Source organism: Aethalodelphis obliquidens, unplaced genomic scaffold (genome assembly GCF_003676395.1).
Source record: "Aethalodelphis obliquidens isolate GAN/ISIS:26980383/991018 unplaced genomic scaffold, ASM367639v1 scaffold44, whole genome shotgun sequence".
Taxonomy (NCBI): domain Eukaryota; kingdom Metazoa; phylum Chordata; class Mammalia; order Artiodactyla; family Delphinidae; genus Aethalodelphis; species Aethalodelphis obliquidens.
Window position 1 is genome coordinate 9,698,423 of NW_020837988.1, and position 24,085 is coordinate 9,722,507.

Below are 24,085 nucleotides of genomic sequence, written 5' to 3' on the forward strand. Positions count from 1 at the left end.
CACCCACCTGAGAGCAACAGGCACAAGCTTACCTGCCCGAGACAACTACTGATGGCTGTCCTATAGCCTCCCGCCTGCAGGATCCCTCTGCAGACCACTCTTCAACCCAGCAAACCCTTCCAGTACAGAGCGTGGTCGGGCTGGTCTCAGGAAATGCTTCAGAAAGCTCAGTCTAGTTTCGATTTCTAGAAACCACCTGACACTGTTTTCTTCTGGGGTTGGCTGCCGCCAAGGCTTCCTGCACCACCCCAATCCCCCTTGGTGCTGACTGGGGCGGTGGGGATGGCAGTGGCCCAAGGCGGCAGTCTGGCTGATTCTGTAACCAGAGCAAGGCAGCCGACAGCCACATTTGAATTTCAATACTCTTCCGAGCTGGACCAGTGCCAGGCCCCTGCGCTGGGGGAGGGGAAAGGAGGGGCAGCAGCGGACAGCGGTCAGAAGAGCAGAGGGTGGGCGTGGACAGGCAGGATGTGCATCTGAGGACTGTGGGCTCTTTCACCCACACCCTGAACCATTTCCTGGGTCTCAAGCCTGACCTGAATGTTGCACCCTGCTGGGGCGGGGGCAGAACCTCTGGAGTGGACATAAATTGTTCTGCCCGCCTCATGCCCACTCCCTTGCCTTTCCTCTGACAGGGAGCCAGCACCTCGATTTTCCCCTGGGGAAGCACCCCCGTCTCACCCTCAGGTTGTGTGGCTCCTCTGGGGCTGACCTGAGCCCGGTGGGTGGGAGACAGATGGTGTCAGGGAGGCGCCGTGATCCCAGCCGGCCCAGGGAGTCAGCTTCAGACTCCCGGAACGGGACCCTGCAGGGAGCAGGCGGCCTGGAGATGCTGATGTCTGTGGTGCCCCAGACTGTGCCTTGAGGAAAGCCCAGCTGAGGATGCAGGTGAGGGAAGAGCTGAGAGACGGAGGAACCTCGGTCCTGATGCTATGGCTTGAGCACCTGCATCCAGCTGGCCTGACGTCAAGGCCAAGCCCTGGCTTCAAGGTTAAATGAGGCAATCGATCTCTTCTATTTCTGTCACTTGCATTCCAGGTTCTGGACAAGAGCTGTCCCCTTGGAATGTCCCCAGGTCTCTCTAATCCAGTGGCTGTCAACCTGGTCGGCACATGAGAATCACCCAGGAGTTTCACAAACTCCCAAGGCCCAGACCCATTAAATCACAATCTCTGGGGTGGGGACAGGCATTGGCATTAAAGCCTTGCAGGTGGTTCCCATGTGCAGCCGGGGTTGAGAACCAGTGGGGGAGACAGAGTTTCCCTGGGAGACAGACCTGCGTCCAAAAGAGTGAGCCCCCAGGTCAACCATTCAATGACTATTTGCCCAAGATGTGAGGTCTGAGGGGGCTACCGGCTCATCTAATCCCCTCCAAAGGAACCATAAACATCAGTGGGGAGAGCAGCAGAAACAAAAGTGGCAGAAGAGACAGGGGAGTTTTAACACGCCATCCAGCTGAAGGAGCCTCAGTGCTGGCTGACACAGAAACCCCAGCACTGTCACTTCTAGCGTCCATCGGTACTTGCAGCAATAAGTGGCCAGTCTAGGTCAGGAGTGCATAGGAAGTCCTTTGGGAGGTACTGGTGGCAACGTCGAAAAACCCAAGTTGCCGAATCTTTATTCCCTGAGTCCTTTCCTGCTGGAAAGTCCTTTGTGTGCAGGTGGTAAAATGTCAAACTGAGGCCCAGACATGGAATCAAAGCACGGGTGTCTGTTCCCCTCCGGCTCTCAGGGTCTCTCCAGGAACAGGAGAACGGGAACTGAGAACAGGAACTGAGACCATCTGCTCCAGAGAGGAGTGGCTCAGCTCTGGTAAGCAGACCAACTGAAAGCCCCGACGCTGTGGACAATTGGGCCAGTGGTGACAGTGTAGAGCCCGCTGCTGTAAGCAGGAAGCCACAGACGAGACGTGGTGGCGAGCGTGCTGGGGGCTGTCAGAGACCAGAGCCCTTACGACGCCCGTCGACATTCTTTGTGCCTCCTCTCCCACCCCCCCCACCAAACACGGAACGCTGCCTGTAATACTAACCTCGAGGTAGCCGGCACTGCTGTCAACTTTTGACAGGACCCATTCAATACTCCCAACCTCTACAGGAAGTAGCTGCTCTTATTAACTCTTTAATAGATGAGAAAACGGAAGTGCAGAGAAGGGAAACCCAACCAGTTACACAGCTGGGAGCGGAAGAGCTGGGATTCCAACCCACACTTTTCTTTCTTTTTTAAAAAATTGGCTTGAGGGACTTCCCTGTTGGTGCAGTGGTTGGGAGTCCCTCTGCCAACGCAGGCAACACGGGTTCGTTCGGTCCCTGGTCCGGGAGGATCCCCCATGCCGCGGAGCGGCTGGGCCCGTGCGCCACAGCTACTGGGCCTGGACTCTGGAGCCTGTGAGCCACAACTACTGAGACTGCGTGCTGAGGCTGCTGAAGCCCGCGCGCCTGGAGCCTGTGCTCCGCGGCGAGAGGGGCCGCCGCAATGAGAGGCCCGTGCAGCGCAGCGAGGAGTAGCCCCCGCTGGCCGCAACTAGAGAAGCTCGCACACAACAACGAAGACCCAACGCAGCCAGAAATAAATTTATAGAAAAAAAAATTGGCTTGAGATCTAATAATTTACACACAATAAAGTGCATCGATTTAATGAGTTTTGCCAAATGTATACAGATGGTAACCATGACAATCATAATATAGAAAACATTCTCATCATCCCCAAATGTTCTCTTATGCCTTTGCTGACAATCCCCTCTGCCAGGCCCCAACCCTGGCAACCGGGGATCTGCTTACTGCCACCGCAGCTCTGCGTGTTCTAGAATTTCATATAAATGGAAATACACAAGATATAACCTTTAACTTAGCACATGCTTTTGAGATGTCACTGAGAATATCAGTAATTGGTTCTTTTCTCGCGAGTAGTAGCCCACTGTGTGGACAGACCTCAATCTGTTTCTGCACTTATGCATTGATGGACATTTGGGTCACTCCCAGTTTTGGACCACACTCACCCGCATCCCCCACCACCCCCTTATCCGAGGCTTTGCTTTCTGCAGTTTCAGTTATCCGTGGTAAACTGCAGTCCAAAAATATTACATGAAAAATTCCAGAAATTAACAATTCGTGAGTTTTAAATTGTGCACTGTTCTGAGTAGCGTGATGAAATCTTGCGCCGTCCCACGTGGGACATGCATCATCCCTTCATCCAGCGTATCCCACCTGTTAGTCAGTTAGTAGCCGTTGTTGTTATCAGATCGACCGTCCAGATATCACAGTGCTTGTGTTCAAGCAAATCTTCTTTTACTTAATAATGGTCCCAAAGCACAAGAGTGGTATGCTGGCAGCTCGGCTATTCTCTTACTGTGCCTAAATTATAAATTAAACTTCATCATAGGTAGGTATGTATGGGAAAAGACAGTATATATGGGATTTGATACTATCCACAGTTTCAGGCATCCACTGGGGTGCTGGAGAGTATCCCCTGTGGATAAAGGCGGGACTACTGTATTACAAATAAAGCTGTTAGGAACATTTGGAGACAAGTCTTTGTGTGAACATAAGTTTTAATTTCTTTTGTGTAGGGATAAGATTACTGGGTCGTATGGTAGGTGTATGTTTAACTTTTTAGGAAACTGTCCAACTGTTTTCCAAAGTGGCTGAACCATTTTGCGACCCTACTAGCAATTTCTATGATGGTTCCGGTAGCTTTAAATCCTTACCACTACTTGGTATTGCCAGTCTTTTCAGTTGTATCCATTCTGGTGGGTGTGTAGTGGAATCTTACTGTGGTTTTAATGCCTCACGATGTGGAGCATCTTTTCACGTGCTTATTTGTCATTTATGCCTCCTCTTTGGTGAGGTGAAGTATTTAAATCTTAAACACATTTTAAATTGGGTTGTCTTATCACTGAGTCGTATGCATTCTTTATATATTCTGGCTATGAGTCCTTTAGCAGATACACAACTTGCAAATTGTTTGGATGAAAAACTTGCCTTTTCATTTCCTTAAGAGTGTCTTCTGAAAGCAAAGATTTTGAGCTTGGAAAAAGCACAATTTTCCATACTTTTGGTATCACATCTAAGAAATCTTTGCTTAACCTAAACTCACAAAGATTTTCTACTGCATAGAAATTTATAGAATTTTGTAGTTTTAGCTCTTATATTTAGGTCTATTATCTAACGTGAGTTAATTTTGTGTATGGCGGGAGATGAGGGTTTCAGTCATTTATTTCCATATCGAATAGAGTTGTCCCACCACTACTTATGGAAAGACAATCTTTTTCCCACTGAATTACCCTGGCACCTTTGTCAAAAATCAATTGACCACACACATATGGGTTTATTTCTGGACTCTCTTCTGTTCTCCTGACTTTATATACCTATTCTTCTTATGGCACTAATACATTTTGATGACTTACAGCCTTACATTAAGGCTCGAAGTCAGATAGTATCAGTCCTTCAACTTTGTTTCCCTTCCTCAAAATTTGAGTCTTTCCACCCATGAAGACAGCATATTCTTTGATTTATTTGGGTCTTCTTTGATATCTTTCATCAGTGTTTTATAGTTTCAGCATATAGATCTTGTACATATTTTGTTAGATTTATATCTAACTATTTCATGTTTTCCGGTGTTATTATAAATGACGCTGTTTAAAAAATTTTCCATTTCCAACTGTTCACTGCAGCTGCACAGAAACAAAATTAATTTCTGTATTTGAACTGTGTATCTTTCTGCTCTGCTATACTCAGCTGTTAGTTGTTTTTTGAAGAGTCCTTAGGGTTTTCCTATCTAGTTGATCTTGTCCTTGGTGAATAAAGAAGGTTTTACTCTTTCTTTTCCAATCTAAAGACTTTTCTTTTTCTTGCCTAATTGCACTGTCTGGGACCTTGCATAGGACAGTAGGTGAATGAAAGTAATGAGCACAATGGTGGTTCCCTGGTTTGATCACTGAGCTGTGGTTATGTGAGAGGCTGTCACTGGACAAAATTACAGCAACACTGTACACAACAGTGTACTGTACACTGTTGCTGTGAAGGGAACACAGCAACACTATTCTAGTTTGGCAACTTCTTTGTGGTTTAAAATGACTTTAAAATAAAAAGTGGGGGGGGGGCGAAAGTGGTGGAAGCTGACTTTCTTGCCTTGTTCCCAGCCTTCGAAGGAAAGTCTCTCACCATGAAGTATGATGTTAGCTGCAGGTTTTTCACAGATGACATTTACCAGCTTAAAGAAGTTCCTTTTATTTCTAGTTTGCTAAGGGTTTCTTTGCTTATTTGTTTGTTTGTTTTTGTTGTTTTTGTGGTACGCGGGCCTCTCACTGTTGTGGCCTCTCCCATTGCGGAGCACAGGCTCCGGATGCGCAGGCTCAGCGGCCATGGCTCACGGGCCCAGCCGCTCCATGGCATGTGGGATCTACCCGGACCGGGGCACGAACCTGTGTCCCCTGCATCGGCAGGTGGACTCTCAACCACTGAGCCACCAGGGAAGCCCCGCTTATTTGTTTTAAAATCGTGAACGGGTACCGGATTTTGTCAAATGTTTTTTCTGTATCTTTTGAGATTATCACACGTTTTTTCCTTTTTCGTCTGTTAATATGGTGAATTATGTGGATTTTAGAATATTAAACCAACCTTGCCTTCCGGGAATAAATCACACTTTGTCATGATGTATTTTCATTTTTATATTCAACTGGCTAAATTTTTGCCCAGGATGTTTGGCTCTATGTTCATGAGCGACACTGGTCTGTATTTTTCTTTTCTCATATTTGTCTTGTTTTGGTATCAGGGTAATGGTGCCCTCACAGAATGAGTTGGGAAGTGTTCCCAGTTCCCAAAATCATGGAAGATTTTGTGTTGGCTCGTTATGATTTCTTCCTTAAATGTTTGGCGCAATTTACCAGTAAAGCCAGTTGCCCTTGGAATTTTCTTTGTGTGAAGGTATTTTATTTCCACTTTACCCACATCTTTTAACAAGTTTATTAAGGTATAATTTACCTGGAAATTTACCAATTTAAAGTGCACAAGAAGACAGGGTTAACATTTGTAAAGAAACTAAGCTCATTTTGTTTCACCCAGTTCTGAGACGACTTTGGGAAATATTTTTTTGCTAGTGACACTCAGGTGTGAGTGGCCGGCAGGCACGAGTCACTGCGAGTCCAGGGTACAGCGGTTACTTAAGGACACAGTCAAGAGCCGATTTTCCATGCCTTCCTCATCCGTGTGCAGCTCTCCATCCTGTTCCTGCTCAGTCCCATGTACTCTGGCTCCCCCCACGACCCCCCGGAACTGTTCTCACAAGGTTCGCCAAGAACACCACGTCTTCCTTGTTGCTTGGCCCGTGGACACGCTCAACCTTCTTACTTGACCTCCTGTGGAGTCTGACAGAAGGGACGAAGCAGGATGGGCACGCTGCCACTTGACCCCACGCTCCCCTGGTGTCCTGTACCAGTGCAGGCCTCCCTTCCTCACCAGTCCCTTCCTTCCGTGTGCCTGAGGCTTCTTCTTAGGACTTCTTAGGGCCCCGCGGGTCCTGCAGAACGATCTCATTCTTTCCTGCAGACTCATCAGACTCCCTAGTGACACCTGGACCAGTCTAGACCTCTCGCCGGGGCCCACCTCACTACCAGTCTTCCAGCACCTCCAACAAAATGGGTGAGCAGCTGCTAAGGAAGAATCAGGTGATTTTCTACTCCCCTCTGTGAATGGATTCACTTACTGTTCACGACAGCTCTGTGAAGTAGCCCCATTATCATCGTCCTTTCACAGTGGAGGAAGTCAAAGGACAGAGAGGTTAGATGATCTACTCACAGTCATACCGCTGGGAAGTGTCAGAGCCAGGACTGGAACCCGGGAGTGACTCAGAGCCTATATATTGTTTCTTTAGGTAAGAAGTGGATTTATTCAGAGAGAAACACACTCCACAGACAGAGTGTGGGCCATTTCAGAGGGCGAGAGTAGGCTCAGAGCCTGTATTCTTTTTTTTTTTTTAGTATTTATTTATTCATTTCTTTGGCTGTGCCGGGTCTTAGTTGCAGCATGAGGCATCTTTGCTGCTGCGTGCAGGATCTTAGTTGCGTTATGTGGGATCTAGTTCCCTGACCAGGGATCGAACCTGGGCCCCCTGCATTGGGAGCATAAATTCTTAAGCACTGGACCACCGGAGAAGTCCCAGAGCCTATATTCTTAACCACTCTGACCAAAAGAGCATCTTCAGACTTGGGGAAAAGTTGGACTGGATGATTCAGTTTCCAAAAAGTCTCCTCGACTGCAAAGGTCCATGGGTCCCTATCCTGTGAACTCCCACAGCACATCAGCCATCCTGTGTCAAGAAGGCTTCTGGCTTGTTCCTTGCCAGGACCCCCTCTTCACCCCCACAGGGAGCGCACCCTTCACTGAGCCCCTGTGTGAATCAGCTCTCATATCCGCTGGGGCAGCGCCAAAAGACAACACAGACCAGGAGACAAAGAGAATACACTTTATTGTTTCCAAAACAATGGCTCCAGTAGGAAGGAACACAATCATTATGCTTACAGCAGCGAATACAGGGGGGAAAGGCTAGCTTTAAAATATTTGAAAATCACTGTGTGAAAATGGTGCTTCTGGGCACCTGAGTCTTGGATCTCAACTCAGTGACTGTCCCCAGTCCTCCAATCTTCCTAATTCCATCTTTGTATTTTTAATATCACACAGCCCTGATGTCATTCATGGATGTTTATCAAGGAGGCGTGTCAGGGAGCCCAGCTGGGCAAAGTCAGAAAAGACTTGGGCCTTCAGACTGTGTCCAATGGGAGCTGAGTTCCAGAGAAACATGTCACGTTCAAAGGTTTGTTTTCTGTTCTTTTGCTGTTTGTTTTACAGTGGAAGAAACAGACAACCAGCACAAGAATGAGGGATCCTTCCTGGGTTCCCTCCTAGCATCTGTATTAAAGTTTCAAAGCGGGAAAAGTCTGCGAGACAGGGGGTCCACACAGTAGCAGCCAGGGCCTACAACACAGCCCTTCCCAGCCATCACGAACCCTACATCCTCCTGAGGGGTGAGGTAGCTTCTGGGCGAGGGGGCGCCGTGGGCTGATGGCAACGGCCCTTCTAGGCTCTGGTCCTGGCTGACCTCTGTCCCAAACCCTCTGCCTTTACCCTGGAGCGTGGAGAAAAGGCCACAGGTACTGAGACACACCAAGGTTTCTGTGAAGAGTTTCCAGGAAGAAGAGGCTGAGGAGAAATAAAAGGCTAGGACAGAAACCACAGGGCCAGGCAGGCCTCGTCCACAGCCTCCAGGGTAAGGGAGCCCCAGTGCCTGGGGCAGGGTGTAGGCTCGCCAGAACCCAGGGCCCCACTTGACTCAGGAAATACAAATTCAAGTTATTCATGCAAGTCTTCCAAGGAAAGGCAATTTCTGATAATTGCTAGAAAACAGCAATGTATCCTTATCCTTATCTTTGTATCCTTTGACCAAGGACTTAGAAAGGGTTGAAAACTTGCCTGACCAACTGTAACTGCTTAATTACCATTTCCTTCACTGCTGGGATTGAATTTATTAACTACAAGACTTTGTTCTGATAAGATTTGCCAATTCCATTTTATAACAAAGGAAATTACTTTAATTAATATAAGTTAATAATAAAACTTCAAAGTGCTACACAGCCGCAGAATTTTCCTGAAGGCAGAAAACGGGGTCGGTCACTTGAATGGAGAAGTTTGATGGGGGCGTAGATGGTGGGCCTGCGTCCCCTCTTGCAGCACTTTGGGCACCTGCGGCGTTCCCGGAGGCCTGCCCTCGCTCTCACGGCCCTGTGATGTCCTGTAGCGTAAACAGGTTCTTTTCCAGGGGTCTGGAGGGGTGGATTTAATGCCCGGGGCTCACGAGGAAGGAAGAGAAGGGGGCAGCCCAGGAGCACCTAACTGGCAGGCCTGCTTCAGACTCACTGCTGTGTTCGCAGAAGGGGCACAGTGCTTGACACACAGTAGGAGCTCAAGAAATATTTATTGAACAAAAGAAGAAATGGAGAGAAAAGAAAGGTAGGTCGGATGGAAGAAAGGGCTGAATCAGAGGATGGGCCCCAAATTAAGATGCCTGCAATGACTAGATTATACCACCAGATGGCAGTGCAGGGAAATGTCCGGCCTGCAGTCCCAAGACCCCCGCCCCTTCCCCTCTGAGAAGCCACACCTCAGGCTGGGACTGAGCTCCCAATTCTGGAAATCTCTAAACCAGGTATACACCTCAGAGTTCCGAGGAAAAAAATAAAAAAGCAAAACTAAACATCACATAAAAGTGCAGTCCTCGGGGTTTTATAAAATTTGAGTCCTGACGTAGCTTAAAACTGTCCACCCCCCAGCCTTGTTCGTCGTCTTGATTTTTCCCAGTTTAAATGAACTCTATGCCCTCATACTTCACACTCCCAATCTTGGTCTCGGGCAGGAGGAAGCGTCCGTCGAGCGTGAAGGCCATGATATAGGTGGCGATCTGGCCGCTGTCCTCCTCGGACTTGAGGGCCACGATGATCTGGTCATCGGTGTTGGGGATGAACTTGAAGGAGGAGAAGCCGTGCGTGGGGACCACCTCCCCCACGTGGCTGACGGAGATGTCGCCGAAGTCCTGCGCAGCACTCAGCAGCAGGTTGGTGCCCCTGCGCTCGTCATCCTCCTCACTGTAGCGCTCATGGCTGGCGCGGCGCGGCAGGAAGAACCAGCGCTGCAGTGTGTCGCTCCAGCAGGCAGACTCGTGGATGAGGTAGCCTGGGGACACACAGACCAGTCACCGCCCACCCTCCCCAGAGCCAGGGCGGCCTCGCCCCTGCACGCAGACCCTCGAGCGGCCCGGCACCAGCAGCGTCACCGTCATCTTTTCTTTAGGTTTCCATGTGCCTTTGCTCCCACCTGTCCAGAGTGACTGAGCCCGGGACAGCAGCACAGAGCCCGCGGGGCCGCGCTGAGTCTCTGCTGCGCCACTCTCTGGCCACCCTTCCTCGCCGGCTTCCCCAGCGCTGCCGAGTAGCCATGGCTGCAAGGTCTGTCTGTATTTCGCCTCCTTGGTGCTACTCAAGTGGCACAAAGGAGAGCGCCAGGGGAAGAGGCACAAGGAACACGCAGGTCCGATCTGTGAAGATGGATCAGGGCAGGTGGGGAGAGGCTGCCTCGAAGCAGAAAAGTATGGGAAGTGAGCCTATCTGGGCGTGAAGCCATGTCCTCAGTCACATGCCCCAGGCCTAGAGGTGACCAGGCCGCTCTAAGCACCACCATCCCCACTACAAACCATGACTCTTGGAAACGAGGGCAAAGAAGCAAAGCTCTGTGCACCTGCTCCCACCACGTCAGATGCGAGGCCTGACCCCAGGGTGGCGACCGGGAGGACGCTGTAGACGGGGCTGCTGTCTGAGCCTGCCAGGCCGTCTGTCTGGGTGAGTCGGGGTGAGAGAAAAAATGTCTCATTGGCCCCTGAACCCAGTGGCCTGGTGGGAGCAACCGTCAGAGACAGCTGAATCGTCAAACAAGGAAGAAGCGAAGCCCATGCTCGGCAAGCAACACGTGGAGGCCGCATGCTCGCAGCCACCCGTCTGCGCAGCGCCCGCTCGCGGGCCTGGCTCTCACCTGGCGGCCGGATCCCAGCAGCAGCCCGCAGGGCGTTGTAGCTGGACACCCAGTTCTCGTGGTCCACGCTGCCCCTGCAGCCCACCACCTTCACCCACTCCGGGTTCTCGTTCAGCACCTCCCCCGTGGCGGTGGTCCATTCCTTGCCCAGGCCGCCCACATACAGATGCTCGTCCTTCACAGCCAGCCACTCAGCTTTGAAGCCTGGGGACAGGGAGACAGGGGGCGGGCCTGAGGCGACGGCCAGCCCTCTGCTGGCCTGGCTCTGTGTGTCTGGTCAGGCAAGAGCAGAGAGCCCTCTGGGTCCGCAGCCTTGGGTGTCAGAGGTCCCTCGGGGCGGCGACAAGAGAGCAGAGGCCAGGCCAGCCTGCTGGGAGCTCCACCCCAGAGGGTAGGCGGTTGGGATCCTCTCCTTAGCGCTGACCCCACGGCATTCACGAGGCGCAGATGGGCGCCACCTCTGCCTGCTGCCTCTCCCTTCTCTCTCCCGGCCCTCCGGAGCCCCCACATCTTCCTCCCAAACTCACCCCAGAAACCCTGCTGGGACCACCCGCCTCACAACCCACGTGAACCCTGCTGCGCCCTGCACAGCCAGAAAGGCCCACCCTCCACTCACAAATCTCCGCGGACCCCAAGCTCCCTGTTTCTCGAGCCGTCAGCCCCGACTCAGACTACGCCCAATCCTAGGAAAGTGTAGGGAAGTGTCAGTCGCACAGAACGCGCCTGCGGTCCTTGAGGCCACACCTGACACATCCCTGAGTCAACTATGTGCAGGCGGCCAGAGCTAAGCGGGGCTTGGCGCGGGGGCTCACGGTAGCCACGCCAAACGGCATTTGTTTTCTTAGACGGATTTACTTACTATGAGCTTAGTTTTGAAGGCTGTGTGGGTGCTTTGTTCTTCTAGCGTATTCTCACCTGTTCCTACACCGTGCTCTAAATTGTGCTTGCTTCGCAAATGTTTTGCAAATTTCCTGCCAGCCCGAGGAGCTGGGGCTGCAACCCTCCCTGCAAGATGCTTCTCTGCAGGTGGCTCTGGATGACGGACCACAGGGCAACCCTAAGCTCCCTTTATCCAAGGGGCAAACAGAACTACTGGATGGTGCCCTACACGCCCTGACAGCCTGAGGCAGGAAGCGGACAGCCAATGCTTTCAATAAAACGGTGGCTGAGATAGTCCTGCCAACCTGCCCAGACTTGAGCACACTTGGGAGAGATTTTTATCACCAGGAGAGGGGGAGGAAGAGGGGCGGGGTAGGGCCTGGCAGCGGCCCAGGGAGTTAATGCGATTCCTCCTTTGACCTCAGGCGCCTGCGGTGGAGTTTGGCTTTCTAGAAGGTGCGGACCCACCCGAGGGCACAGTCATGCGCAGAAGTTGGTGCCAACTCTCCTGCCGCCCTGTCCGAAGGCTCTGGGCACTCAGGCTCCCTCTCGCAGCTCTCCTATCCACCTGCTGGCAAACAGCAGAGCAGTGGGGCACAGCCGATGCCAGAGGTCCAGATTCCACTCAAGGGGTGGGGGGCGGTCACTGCTGCTCACACAGACCTTCCTTCTGCTGGGTTTTCAGAAAGGAGACGTTTGCTTTTTAATAAAGTCTTCGTTCAAAATGAGAAAATCTGACAACCCGGCTTTAAAGGTGAGGCATGTGGAGGGTGCAGGACGCAGAAAGGGGTGGTTCCTGGCGGCAGTGAGAGCAGCGGCGGCGGAACCCAGCCCCGCTCCTGGAGAGGCCCTGCCTCCCCCGCAGGCCCCCAGCAGAAGCTCGCGCTCCTGGACACAGATTTGGTCCGAGGTCTCGGAGGCTTCTGCTCACGCTCTGGGGGCCGCAGGTCAGAGGCAGGGAGGAGACTAGATCTCCCTGACGTCCCCTCCCTCTGGACCCGTGACTGCTTCACTGCACACGTGTGCAAACCAAGCCCGCTGAGGCTGACCCAGGACCTGTCCTCTAGCACTGCAACGAGCCCAGGGGACAGATGGCCCGACTGACCTTTCCCCACGGTTCCGTCGCCGTCGGACAGGATCACCCAGGGCACGGCCTTGGAGCCTTCGATCTGGTAGACAACACCTGTCCGGTCATCCACGGAGTAGAGCTTCCCATTGAAGACAATCAGATCCGACAGCTCCATGCCCCGCCCCTTTTCCGCCAGGTGGGACTCCAGGACCTCGCGGCCTTGGTCCCACTCCACGGCCACCCTGTCCCCACTGTCTGACAGGGTCAGATAGCCCTTCTTCAGGTAACTGACCCAGGTGTTTTCCTCCTGGGCCCTTGACTCCGTGTCCAGGTCGGCAATGACAGCGATTCTGTACCGAGTCCCGCCCGGTGTCCTCTGGGGGGCTGATAGGGGGTAGGTGTCATTGTACCGGTCAGCGGATGCCTGGCCGAGCCTCCAGTTGTGGGCATTGGGCACGGGGGGCCGGCCAGGAGGAGGGCGGTGGGCATAGAGCAGCCAGAGGACGGCGGCACCCAGGAAGGATGGCAGGATCACCTTCCAGCGGGGGCGGAAGCGGGGGTCTGCGGCCTTGGTCATGGACGCCAGCACGGGAAGGCCCCCCACGCTGATCCGGAGGGAGTGCATAGACTCATTCCATTCCAGGGGGTCGGAGGGCTGGACGGGCATCAGACTGAAGGGCAGGCGGGACCTGCAACCCAGGGGGAGAGGAGAAGTCAGCGACGGGCCAGGCACAGCGCTTCCCGCTTCTGTGAGGGCACACGGTCTGAGGCCGCCTCAACCAGGGTAAAGAGCACTGCCGCGACTCTGTGCCATTACTACTCCCGTGGCTTAAGTAAACCCCGACTCTAGCAGTATCTGTGTTTACTCTTATTCAGCAAGAAGAAAAGTCTTTCCAAAGCAATGTTATTCCATCTCCTCTATCCCAGCTGGCAAGACAGAAAGCTCGGTGAGAGAAGGTTCCGTGCTTTGCAATCTTGCGGGAGGGGCAGCACGTGCTGGGGAGTGGGGTGGGGGTCAGGCAGGACAGGGTAACAGAGAGAGTACAGGTCTGTATTTTAATCCAAGGTCACCTCAGCCGAGAAGCCCTCCCTGACGGCTCTGCTCCCGACGACGGCACTCTCCATCCCCTTCCCTGGCATCTGTCACCACCTGACATCATGTTATAGTTATCAGTTTGTTCACCTGTGTCCCCAACTCCCAGAACAGTGCACAGTGCAGACGCATGCTCACTGAGTGAGTGAGCTGTTACTTCCTCCTGGGTTACGTTTCTGTAACATTCAAATATAAGTATAAAACACATTCAATCCAAACAAAAATAGTTCTGGTTTTGGCAACGTCCGTCCCCTGGCGTCTTTCTGTAATGCAAATGGCTGAGGGACCAGAGTCTGAGGGGCCCTCACCGACTGGAGCCCAGCGTGTCGGCTCCAAGGACAGCGTGCTCGCCACAGCCCATTCCCTGGGCACAGCTCGAGGCACAGCTCCAGAGCGGGTTGTAGCGGCCAGGAACAGCAGCTCCTGTCCCCGGCATAGAGCACGCAGCTCAGCGAGGCCACAGCGGCACCAGGCCGGCGCTGTCTCCGGGGCGGAATCAGCAGAACGCCAGCCCTCGGCCGCTCTCAGTCTCGGCCTCCAGCTGTAACTCAGTAGGTCTCAGCCTGAGAAACTTCCCTCGGGCCACGGAGCATTTCTACCTTGGCCCCCAAAACAACCAACCGTGTGACTTTCCGTGCAGATGCCCCTCCCTCCACCAGGCAGCAGCTGGGAAGGCTGTGGGGTCTCACGGGGATCTGGCGGCTCTGTGTCACCCCCCACCCTTTGCCCCCCCAATGCAGAGCATGCGGCCCCGCTCCTAGGATGGAAAATCACAGCAACGGGTCCACATGGAAACCAGGCCTTCCCCTTCCCTTGCTTTTTGGACATTCTTAGGTTTCGGCCACAGGGTCAAGTGCAGAAAAGTGACTTCTAAGGAGGAAGCAAGACGCGTGGGGCCCTGCAGAACGGCCTCGGAGCCTTCCTCTCCTTCCCTGGGCACTGGCTCCCAGCTCCCCTCCTGGGAGAGGGCTCCCTCCTCCCCCAGGAAGCAGCCCCCCAAGTTGCCATGCAGCTGCAAGCTGGTCGCTGAGGACTCCGCGGGAGAAACCGGAGTCCCAGCCCCTCCTCTGGTCTCGCCAAACCGACGCTTCAAAAGCACAGCCAGGCCAAAGCTGCCCTGTGTCCACGTCCAGCCCAGCGTCACCACTGAGCTCTCAATGCCTGCATCTCACTTCCTAGTCAGAATTCTGCCTGGATTTCTAACATGCACTCGCCCACAAATCCTCCCCCCACAGGAAGAGGTGGTGATGGAGGACGGCCATAACTGCAGTTGCCCGGGTCAAAACTTTCATCGAAACCTTGGGAGGTGGAACTTTCCACCTGAACATACTTTGACAGTAAGTTATGAACCACCACCACCTCGAAAAGCCTAGGCACAGCCCTGGTTCCCCTCCTCGCAGCACCTGCTCCGCCAGCAGGCCCTAGCGATCCGGCCACCCCTCTCCTCCCCATCGGCTCCCATCTGCTCTCACGGCCCTTCTCACTGCAACCACACAGGCCGCCCTCCAGCCCCTGCTGCCACTCCCCTCCCTGACAGCCACTGGTGCCCCGCAGCCAGCGACACCTGCTATTCAAGCCAGTCCCTCTGGCCACGTCATTCCCTGCTTCGTGAGCAAACCCTGGCTACTTACACGACCCCTGCCAGCCCTCACCCCTCCCCAGCGACTGGCCACGCCAGCCTCCCTTCTGTCCCGACGGCCCAGCCGGCCCTCGTCCCCCAGACAGGGCTTGCCATCCTCCCGCCCCGGCTCCTGGCTGTCTCGCTTTCACCTCCTCAGAAGGACTTCCCTGCCCACCCTGTGCCCGCCCACCCTCTACCCCACAGCATCCAGGGCTGAAGGAGTGAAAAATACACCCACTTCCTGAGCAGCCCCTCAGCGTCTTGCCCCTGAGCCCCACCTTAGTTACGCGCAAGCCCATGGCCCTGGATCAGTCCCTGATGGTCGAGTTGCCTCCTGGTCACAGAGCCGCAGGTGCAGTGGACACAGTGTCTGCCAGTGAAGATGTGTCGCCATTGCGATGTGGCGTCCTCACCGCCCCCGGTCAACCCTCTCCCCGTCCCTGAGTCACTATCCTCACTGTCACCAGTGATCCTGTCCCATCTTCCGCCCACTCGCACCCAGCAGAGAATCTGAGGCCACGGTCCAGGAGCCAGTGGAGCCCGCCGGCCACCCAGCCCTGGTCCGGGAGGAGCGCCTCCTGCTCAGGCTCAGTGCAGCCCTGCCTCCTCATCTGGTTCCTTCCCGCCGTCTGGACTGGTCCAAATCTCCCATCCGAGTCACCGCTCTATCTCCAGATTACACTTGCAGGTACACTGAAAGCGCTCAGTATGTTAATGGATGAAGGTGAACCCATGAATCTACGAATGAATGGAGAGCCCGCCCCCACCCTGTGACACCTCTGTTCCCCCCCACCCACCATCCTGGAACAGCATTCACTCTCCCGTCCATGCCAGGGTCTGCCCCCTGCCCCCGGAGATGACCCACCGACAGGCCTGCTCTGGGGGCCCAGCCCCGAGATCAGCCCGTAGGGTGTCTTGTTGCACCTCCTGCCAGCAGGCACAGGGATGTGAGTTGTGACCTGTCTGTGGTCCTCCTCCTGCCTGTCTCTTCTCAGCCCCCAAGGCTGGCTCCTTCCCTGCCACCCACCTCTTCTCCTGAATCCACACCTTCCGAGCCTGAATCTTCCCCCGGAATCCAGGCTAGGAGCCCAGCTGCCGAGCTTCCTGTGGCCGGAGCAGGTTCCCCTCAGGAACATACTGCTGGCTGAGGGCACTCCCAGCCCTCAGGGGCCATCCTCAGTCAAAATCACTCACTTCCTCACATCCAGGCAGGTGCCAGGTCCCCTCACCCGTCTGTACCCCAGCTCTGGATTCCCACCCCCACGGCCTCTGCCCTGGTCCTGTCTCACCTTGGCCTCCTGATGACCCAGACCGTCCGGGTCCAACCTGAGTTCTGCCACTTACCAGCCGCATGACCTCAGACAAGTGCCCTGGCTTCTCTGGGCCTCCGTCTCTCCACGTGTGGACTGTGTCTGTGACGTGCTGGCTTCCCACGCCACGGCCGCTGGCTCAGATGCTGTAGGCCTCGGCGCTGCCTGCCTGCCACTGGCTGGCTGCTTTGTTCCCCACTTTACTAGCACCTTCGCCCACCTGCTGGGGGGGGGTGCGGCTTTGCAGGCAAAGCTGGCTAGGTGCCTGCCCACCCCTGCAAGCACCAGGCATGGCTGCAGAGTCAGTGACCTGGACAGCCTGCAAAGCTGAGAATACCCATGCTCTTTCCCCCCCAGGAACAGATCCCCAGGCTAGACCCTCCCCAATCTATCCTGCACACAACTGACAGAAAGATTTTCCTAAAAAGTGAAGCTTTACTAGCCCCCAACGCCTTCCTGCTAAAGGACAAGCTCCGCAGCCTGCAGGGAAAGCCTCATCGCCTCGCGTGCGCTCCCCACACACAGCATGTTGTCTGCGATCCCACGATCCGTGTGCTGAAGCCCTGCCTGGGATGCCTTCTCCACCCGGCCACACGGAACCACCTAGAAGTCCCTGGCTGTCCCATGAGAGTCATGCCTCCGCTGTCCCTTCCCCCTCCTGCCCTGCGTCTATGAAGTGCCCTTCCCCCACCAGTAAGCGTCCCTCCTGCGGGGGGGCTGACACTGGTCCCAGAGGCACCCAGGTCGAATCCCAGAACCTGTGACTGTCTCCTTCTACGGCAACAGAGACTCTGCAGATGAGAGCAAGTCAAGGGCCTTGCAATGGGGAGATTATCCAGGTGGGGCCGCAAATGCGACGTGTCACGGAAGGGAGACAGAGGGAGACTCGATGACTAAGAAGAGGCCCACAGCCAAGAAACGCGGGGGACCCCCAGAAGCTGGAAAGAGGAGAGGACGGATTGCCCCCTGGCGCCTTCAGTGGGAGCGTGGCCTTGCCCACACCATGATTTCAGCCCAGTGAAATGACATTCAGATGGACTTCTGGCCTCCAGAACTACGAGGGCCAGTGAAGATGTGTCACCATGTGTTCTTTTCAGCCAGCAAGTTTGTGGTGATCTGTCAGGGCAGCCCTAGAAACCAACGCACCCCTGATGTGCCTGCCGCGCCTCTGTGTGAGGCCTCTCTCTGGGCAGGGGCTCTGCCATCTGTCTGGCTGCGATCCGGTCCACAGCCTCCCCACTTGACTCTGAGCCCAGGAGCGAAGGGGCTCTGCTCAGTCAGGTTGGCTCCCAAGACCTAAGGACACCTGGGGTTCGATCACCTTTTGTTAAATAAACAATCATTCAACTGCTCTCAGTGACAGGAGAACTCAGGCTGCCTTCCAGAAAATCCCTTTAGCTTCTCCACTGGATCAAAGCCCGACCTTGGTCTCCATCCCTCCTTTAGGATCCCAAGGAATTACTTTTATTTTGTAGAAAAGAAAGTTTACAATCACATGCATTTTCACGCCATGCCACAGTCTGCTGGTTTATCACCTAAAACTGATGGCGAGCTGCCTGTAGTGTCTTGTTGCTGGAGGTCTGGTGCCAAGCGAGAGCTTGCATTTTCATTAAAAAACCAAACCAAACCAAACCAAACCAAACCACGAGAACCAAGAGAAACGAGCCAGCGCAGGTGAGAGGTGAAATGGACAAAGCTGTCCCCAGTAGGGCCGGGCTGACGCTTCTCCCCCTGCCCACGCACCTCCAAACACTACGCAGGTTAAATGTCTGCTTTAGTGTAACAAAAGTTTGTCAGTCCCACTACGTGCAGCATGATGGGCTGACTTTATATAACCCGGGAAACTGGAACCGAGTTGCTGCAGTAAAAAGTCACAGGCTCTTTCACCAGCCAGGCTCGCCCGTTGAGGGGCCCTGCAGCCAAGTCCTCTCCTGCTCAGAAACCCCAGGGCACGGCACCCCTGCTGGCTTCCTTCTCCATCGCCAGCCCCACTGCAACATCCACAGAAAGAAGTCGCTGATTGTCAAGGGGCAACAACCATCCAGGAGGCTCGAGTCCTAATTTCCTTCCCGGTCCCCCCTCTTTAGGGTGGGTATCAAGAACGGCTCACTGACACTCATGCTTTTCCGGTTTCTGTCAAACTTCCTTAGAAAACAGGCCTGAAACAGCCAGGGGTGGCATTGGGGTCTGTCCACTTGCTAGTGGGTTCCCAGGCCCAAGGAAGGCGGTACGACCTCTTCCTGCATGTCTGTCCAGGGTGACGCCACCTCCCCAACCCAGAAGCAGGAGCCCCTCCAAGGTCTGGTTACGGTTAAGAATGAGGACGGGCTCCGACACCCCTACCTCCACGGGCCATCCTTGCGCCTTTCGCCACTGGACTTAGCAGGGCTTAGACAAAAGCGGGCGGCAACTCTGGACACAGCTGAGGGCCTCTTTCTGTAGCTTCCTTTAGGAACACGGGTGTGACAGGTGGCAGGGCAAACAGGTTTAATGACAGCTGCCAGGGCAAAACTCCTCCCCTTCAGGATCTAGGGAGGCAGGAAGCTACAGGAGGACCCTCCCAGCTCCCTGTCGCCCAGAGTGGCGGCCACTCTCCTCCCAGCCTCTCACTCCTGCAGAGCAGCTGCGTTCCCTTCCCTGCCTCGGTCTCTGATCTGAAGGGTCCCGGAGAGCGGCATCCAGACAGCAGACGGGCCTCAGAGTTCCTGCTCTGCTCACTGCCCAAGGGCACTTCCTGGTTAGAAAGTCAAGAGCTAATCCCGTCGACATCACTGACTCTTTGGGGCTGCAAAGACAGAGGCCAAGGGCTTCAAAGCCGCAGTGAGACAGCATCTCATAGGATGCGGGTGATGTGTCTCAGCTCCTTGAGAATGTGACCTGATTCATGGCATTCTTCTGTTCTGGACTCGCCAAGGCTTACTATTTTGTATTTGAAAAGTCCATTTCAAATTTGGACAGGGTGGGCAGCAGAAGGAAACCAGGGAGGAAGGAAAAGGTCCCAGTAGTCCAGTATGTCCTTTAGGGACTCCTCAGGTCAGGGCTGACTCTGCGTGCTACCTAACTCTGCACCTCCCCTGACTCCTCTCCTTCTCTGCAAACAGGCATTCACAACTGCTTACTGAATCCAGTTAAATACACTTTGAGATAACTTAGTTTTCAGCCCTCTGTCTTGTTTTGAAGTCGCTACCCAAGAGGAGTGAGTTCGTTTTCTGCTGCTGCTGTGACAAATCACTGCAGACTCAGCAGCTTAAACACCACAAACGTTTTAGTCTTGCAGGACAGAAGTCTGACGTGGGTCTCACTAAAATCAAGGGCTGTGTCCCCTCCTGAGGGGCTGGTGGAGAATCTGCTTCCTGGCCTTTTCCAGCTTCTCATGGCCGTCCACATTTCACGGCCCCCTCCTCCACCTTCAAAGCTGGCAATATTGCATCTCTCTAGCCTTCCTGCCATCATTTCCCTCTGAAGTTCTCCTGTCTCCCTCTTCCACTTTTAAAGACCCTGTGATTACACTGGGACCACCTGAATAATCCAGGATGATTTCCCTATTTAAAGGTTGCCGGTTAACAAGCTTAATTCTGTCTGCTACCTTAATCTCCCTTCGTCACGTGATATATTTGTAGATTCTGGGGGGTCAGGATGTGGACACCTTGGGGGGGCATTATTCTGCCAACCACAAGGAGGGAGACAGGGAAAGAACCTCCAGCTTTTCCCAAGGGGCAGGGCCATTCACACATGGCTCTGTCTCTGGGGCAGGCGGCACAGTGTCAGGTCCATCCACAGTTCTGCAGTTATCCCACCACAATAGGGCTGCGTGAGCTTCAGTTGTATCGTTAATGTTACACTTGGAGGATTTTTAGCAAAAAGTTATCTTCCCAGTTGGAAGTGAGGTCCCAAACAAAACCACACATCATTGGGGTTGCTTCCCAGAGAGCCCACAAATATGGGGACACAATCACCCCACGATCGACCTGAGTCAGGGCTTGCTCCCACAGTGGAGGTGCACTTGCAAGAACCCATCTTCTCCCCCACTTTTCTCAGTGGCCATCATCACTGGGACTCATTCAACCCTTGGGACCCCTTGGAGCCCTTCTGGGTGGGCTCCAACCTCACCCTCACTCTCACACCACCAGTAACCGTAGCTGCATCTGGTCTGGCCTCGTCTGCACACTGCCATCTGGAGCCCTACTCCGGCCTCATTCCCCACGACCCATCCTGCCGGCTGAGCACGAATGGAAGTAGGGCTCTGCTTCAGAACCTGGAGCTGTGAGTTCCACTTAATGACTGGACTTACTACAGAGAAACACGTAGGATTCAAAAAAAAAACTGTAGAAAAAGAGAAAACCGAACATCTTCCCAAACAGATTTCTCTATTATCAGGATTATTTTTTCCTAATTGATCACCTTGGTCTAATAAAAAGGAAAATCAACATAAAAGTCCTTAAAGATCAATATGAAAGTTTTAGATTCCCCTAATGTTGGCAATTAGTAAGATCTTTCCGGGAATCTCCACAGTCCGGAGTGTTACTGGAGGGAAAAGAATAATCACTGGCTTTTTTTTTTTTTTCTGTGTCCTAGGTACCATTCCACAAACATCTGAACAATAGAGAAATGACTTCCTTATCATAGTGCAGAGCTATTTCAGGACTCTGGACCACATTCCCAGAGCTGAGATACTCTTGTTTTTGAAGGAGAAAACACTAGGGCATTGATCCACCTACCCCCCCCCCCTACAGCTGCCATGAGGATGGCCACATTGCTGCCTGGGAAGTCCCGCGACTCAGATGAAAGGGGCGTGTGTCTGCGGCAGCCTCCAAGTGCTCACCTCAAAGGCCACATTCAGGGAGCGGGGTGGACACAGCCGCTCCTCCTGCACCCTGGGTCCCTCCTCCCTGCCTCTGTGGCTCGGGAATGCCTGGCACATGCTCAGGGTGCCGTCAGACCGGCATGTAAAAAATCCCTCAAGTATCAACGGCTTAAAGTCTATGACACTGCTGTGGGCTATGAAAAAAAGGTGTGACCTACATTTGGTGAACATCTTTAGGGGGAAGATAGGAGACTTTCAGCTAACAGAAGGTATCAAACGATCAGATCATATGGTGGCACAAAGTATACTCGCACGCACGGGATTTCCTCCACCACCCTGTGACGTCACAGTGCCTTCTGTGAGCAGATGAGAAATTTGGATGAGAAAGAGTGAGAAGACAGAGAATCCTGTTCCCAGACCACTGCAGTGGCCTCATGACAGCTCCTGAACAAATCTACACTTCCCCTGAGTCCTCTCCCGAAGACACTCTCAGGACAGCCCCTACCAAGTGCAGAGGGAGGGGCTGGCCAGTCAGTGTGCCTCTCAGGCCGAATAGAGGGCTCATTGAGGCCGGCAGGGAGGGGCCCCCCGGGGAGGCTGCTGGTTGCTCTGGGAGGTGCCCCACCATGCCCACAGGCTCAGGCTGGGCCGTTCCACTGAGAGGCCTGTGGGGTGGGGCTGGGGGCTGGAGGAGGGCCCACAGCCTAATCCAGGAAGATCTTTCTCAATCAAGCTCCTCAAAGGGAGAGGAGGGAGAGGCTGCAGAGACACCCCCCGCCCCAGGCTCCTGAAGGACTGCAGCACTGGCTTCCTTCTCATGGACCCCCTGTGACCCCACGCTTTGGTCAAGTTTTGGTCCTTACACTGAAGAGCCAGCAAGATTCAGTCGACACCAGGAGATGCGCGCTCCCAAACCTACAATCTGTTGAGAACGTGGTGGGAAAAGATGTCAAGCACATACCGCGAGATAGGCAGGCAAAATGGAGCAAGAGTGCTAAGGGACACTGGTCTCCTGGGGGACACGCAGGTGCCCGGGAAAAGATGTGCCTGGCAGACAGAAGGGTGAGCGCAGGTGCAGGTGCCTGCCAAGCCTAGGGACATGAGGGCAAGGGAGAGGCACCAAGCGGCAAGGATGGGCAAGAGGTGACTGTCCCAGGGATGGTGCCCATCCAGGCCAGATGGAGGCTGGGAGGAGGGGAGAGGGGAGGATGCACAGTTTGGGTGCAAAAGGAAGAGAAGTGCTGAAGGGAAGGAGAGGAAGGCCTGCTGGGGTGGGGAAGGCTGGCCTGCTGCAGGTATGACAAAGTGCCAGTCAGAGAGGGGAGGGCTCCCTAACTGGTTAGGAGAGGCCCTGCGTAGGTCAGAGGAGCAGCAATGAAATCACAGCAGGCAGGGGAGGGTCGTTCTCAAGGATAGTTAAGCGTCAGAAAGGAAATGCGTCCTTCAGGGTCAGAGGGGGTGATGTCCCACCCTAGTCAGAGCGGGGAGGTGTCCACAAGTCGGGGGTTGGGGCGGGGGGGAGTCTTGCAAGTCTGAGAGGGAGGAGTCCTGCAGTCAGAAAGGGTAGGAGTGCCGCCGTCAGACGGGATAGGTATCTCATAAGTCAGAGGGGGGGAGGTGTCCCGCAAGTCAGAGGAAGTAAGAGTCTTACAAGTCAGAGAGAGGAGGTGTCCGCCACCAGTCGGGAGAAGAGGACAGTTTCTCAAGAGTCAGAGGGAGGCGTCCTACCACAGTCAGCGAGTCAGGGGGCAGGGGCCCCGCTCAGTCAGATGGGGAGGGATCCTGCGGGGCCGGGGTCGGGACGCGGCGGGGTCGGAGGAGGCGGCGGGCGCCGGCGGCCGCGGGCAGGCCGTCACTCACCCGGTGCGGGCTGGCTCCGGGGCCCGCGGGCGGCGGGGCCTCGCTGCGGGAAGTGCCGGGACCTAGCGAGCGGCCGACTTCCGCCCGGCGTGCTCGCCCCGCCTCCGGGCAACACGCTCCCGGCAGCCTCTGCTCTGCGGCTGCGCGCCGGTCGCCGAGTCGGCTGCTGGGAGTTGTAGTTTTTGCTGCTCAGCGAGCGGGTCCGGGAGGAGGAGCCGCCGGCCAGGGGATAGAACGGAGGGAGGGGCGCTGGAGTCTGCGCCCACCCGCAGGCTATCTCCGCCGCGTTATTCCGGAACGTTGGCCAAGGCAAAATGGGAAAGGGGTGGGATGAAGGCTATGAGGAAGGGGTTATCATTCCTCGAGCTGAAATTACAGGACCCCTCTCCTGGAGGCAGAGAAGCGTGGGCCCCTTTCTGCCACCCTCATTCTCGGAGAGCCCCTCTCCTTGGCTCTTCTGATCGGCCACATCGGAATGTTGATCCGTTTCCAAAGCAAAGATCAGATCTACAGGCTGTACTGTCCTGGGAGGTGGAGGGTCCTGGGGATGGGGTGGAGCTTTCGCTGCCACTGGTTGGCAATCAACGAATCCTCTCCCAAATCAGGGTCTCTGATTCATCTCGTTTTGCCAGTCTCCTCCCCAGCCCCCGGGGCTGTTTTAATGGAAGTGTTAAAAGGTATCCTGGCCCTTCACCCCCCATGTCCTGCAATGTGCCTATTTCAGAAATCCTGAAAAAACCTGGTAGCAGTGGCGCGTCACCCAAGAGCTTGACTAGGAGGGTGCCTCAGTGCTCTGCAGGTCTGCACCTGATTCAGCCTTTCGCTGCCTGCAAACAGCCTCGTGTCTCCCAAGAGCTTACAGATGCACAAGGGAAAAA

General features: G+C 54.5%; 1 protein-coding gene across 5 annotated transcripts in view; it reads right to left on the minus strand.

Annotated features, from left to right (window-relative positions):
* The window catches only part of LOC113606519 (soluble calcium-activated nucleotidase 1), a 33,444-nt gene extending 10,136 nt beyond the window's left edge, over nt 1-23,308 (minus strand). Inside the window, exons 1-4 of one of the 5 annotated variants that reach the window (XM_027080898.1) lie at nt 23,208-23,308; nt 12,556-13,208; nt 10,572-10,775; nt 7,443-9,719 (exon numbers count right to left, since the gene is read on the minus strand). In XM_027080898.1, the coding sequence (XP_026936699.1) occupies nt 9,349-9,719; nt 10,572-10,775; nt 12,556-13,186 (1,206 nt within the window). In that variant the 5' untranslated portion in view covers nt 13,187-13,208; nt 23,208-23,308 and the 3' untranslated portion in view covers nt 7,443-9,348. Of the gene's footprint in view, nt 1-32; nt 166-7,442; nt 9,720-10,571; nt 10,776-12,555; nt 13,209-21,565; nt 22,169-23,207 lie in introns of those variants that run through there. The other 4 variants (XM_027080897.1, XM_027080894.1, XM_027080893.1 and 1 more) reach the window with 4 other exon arrangements.
* Nucleotides 23,309-24,085: the final 777 nt, after the last annotated feature.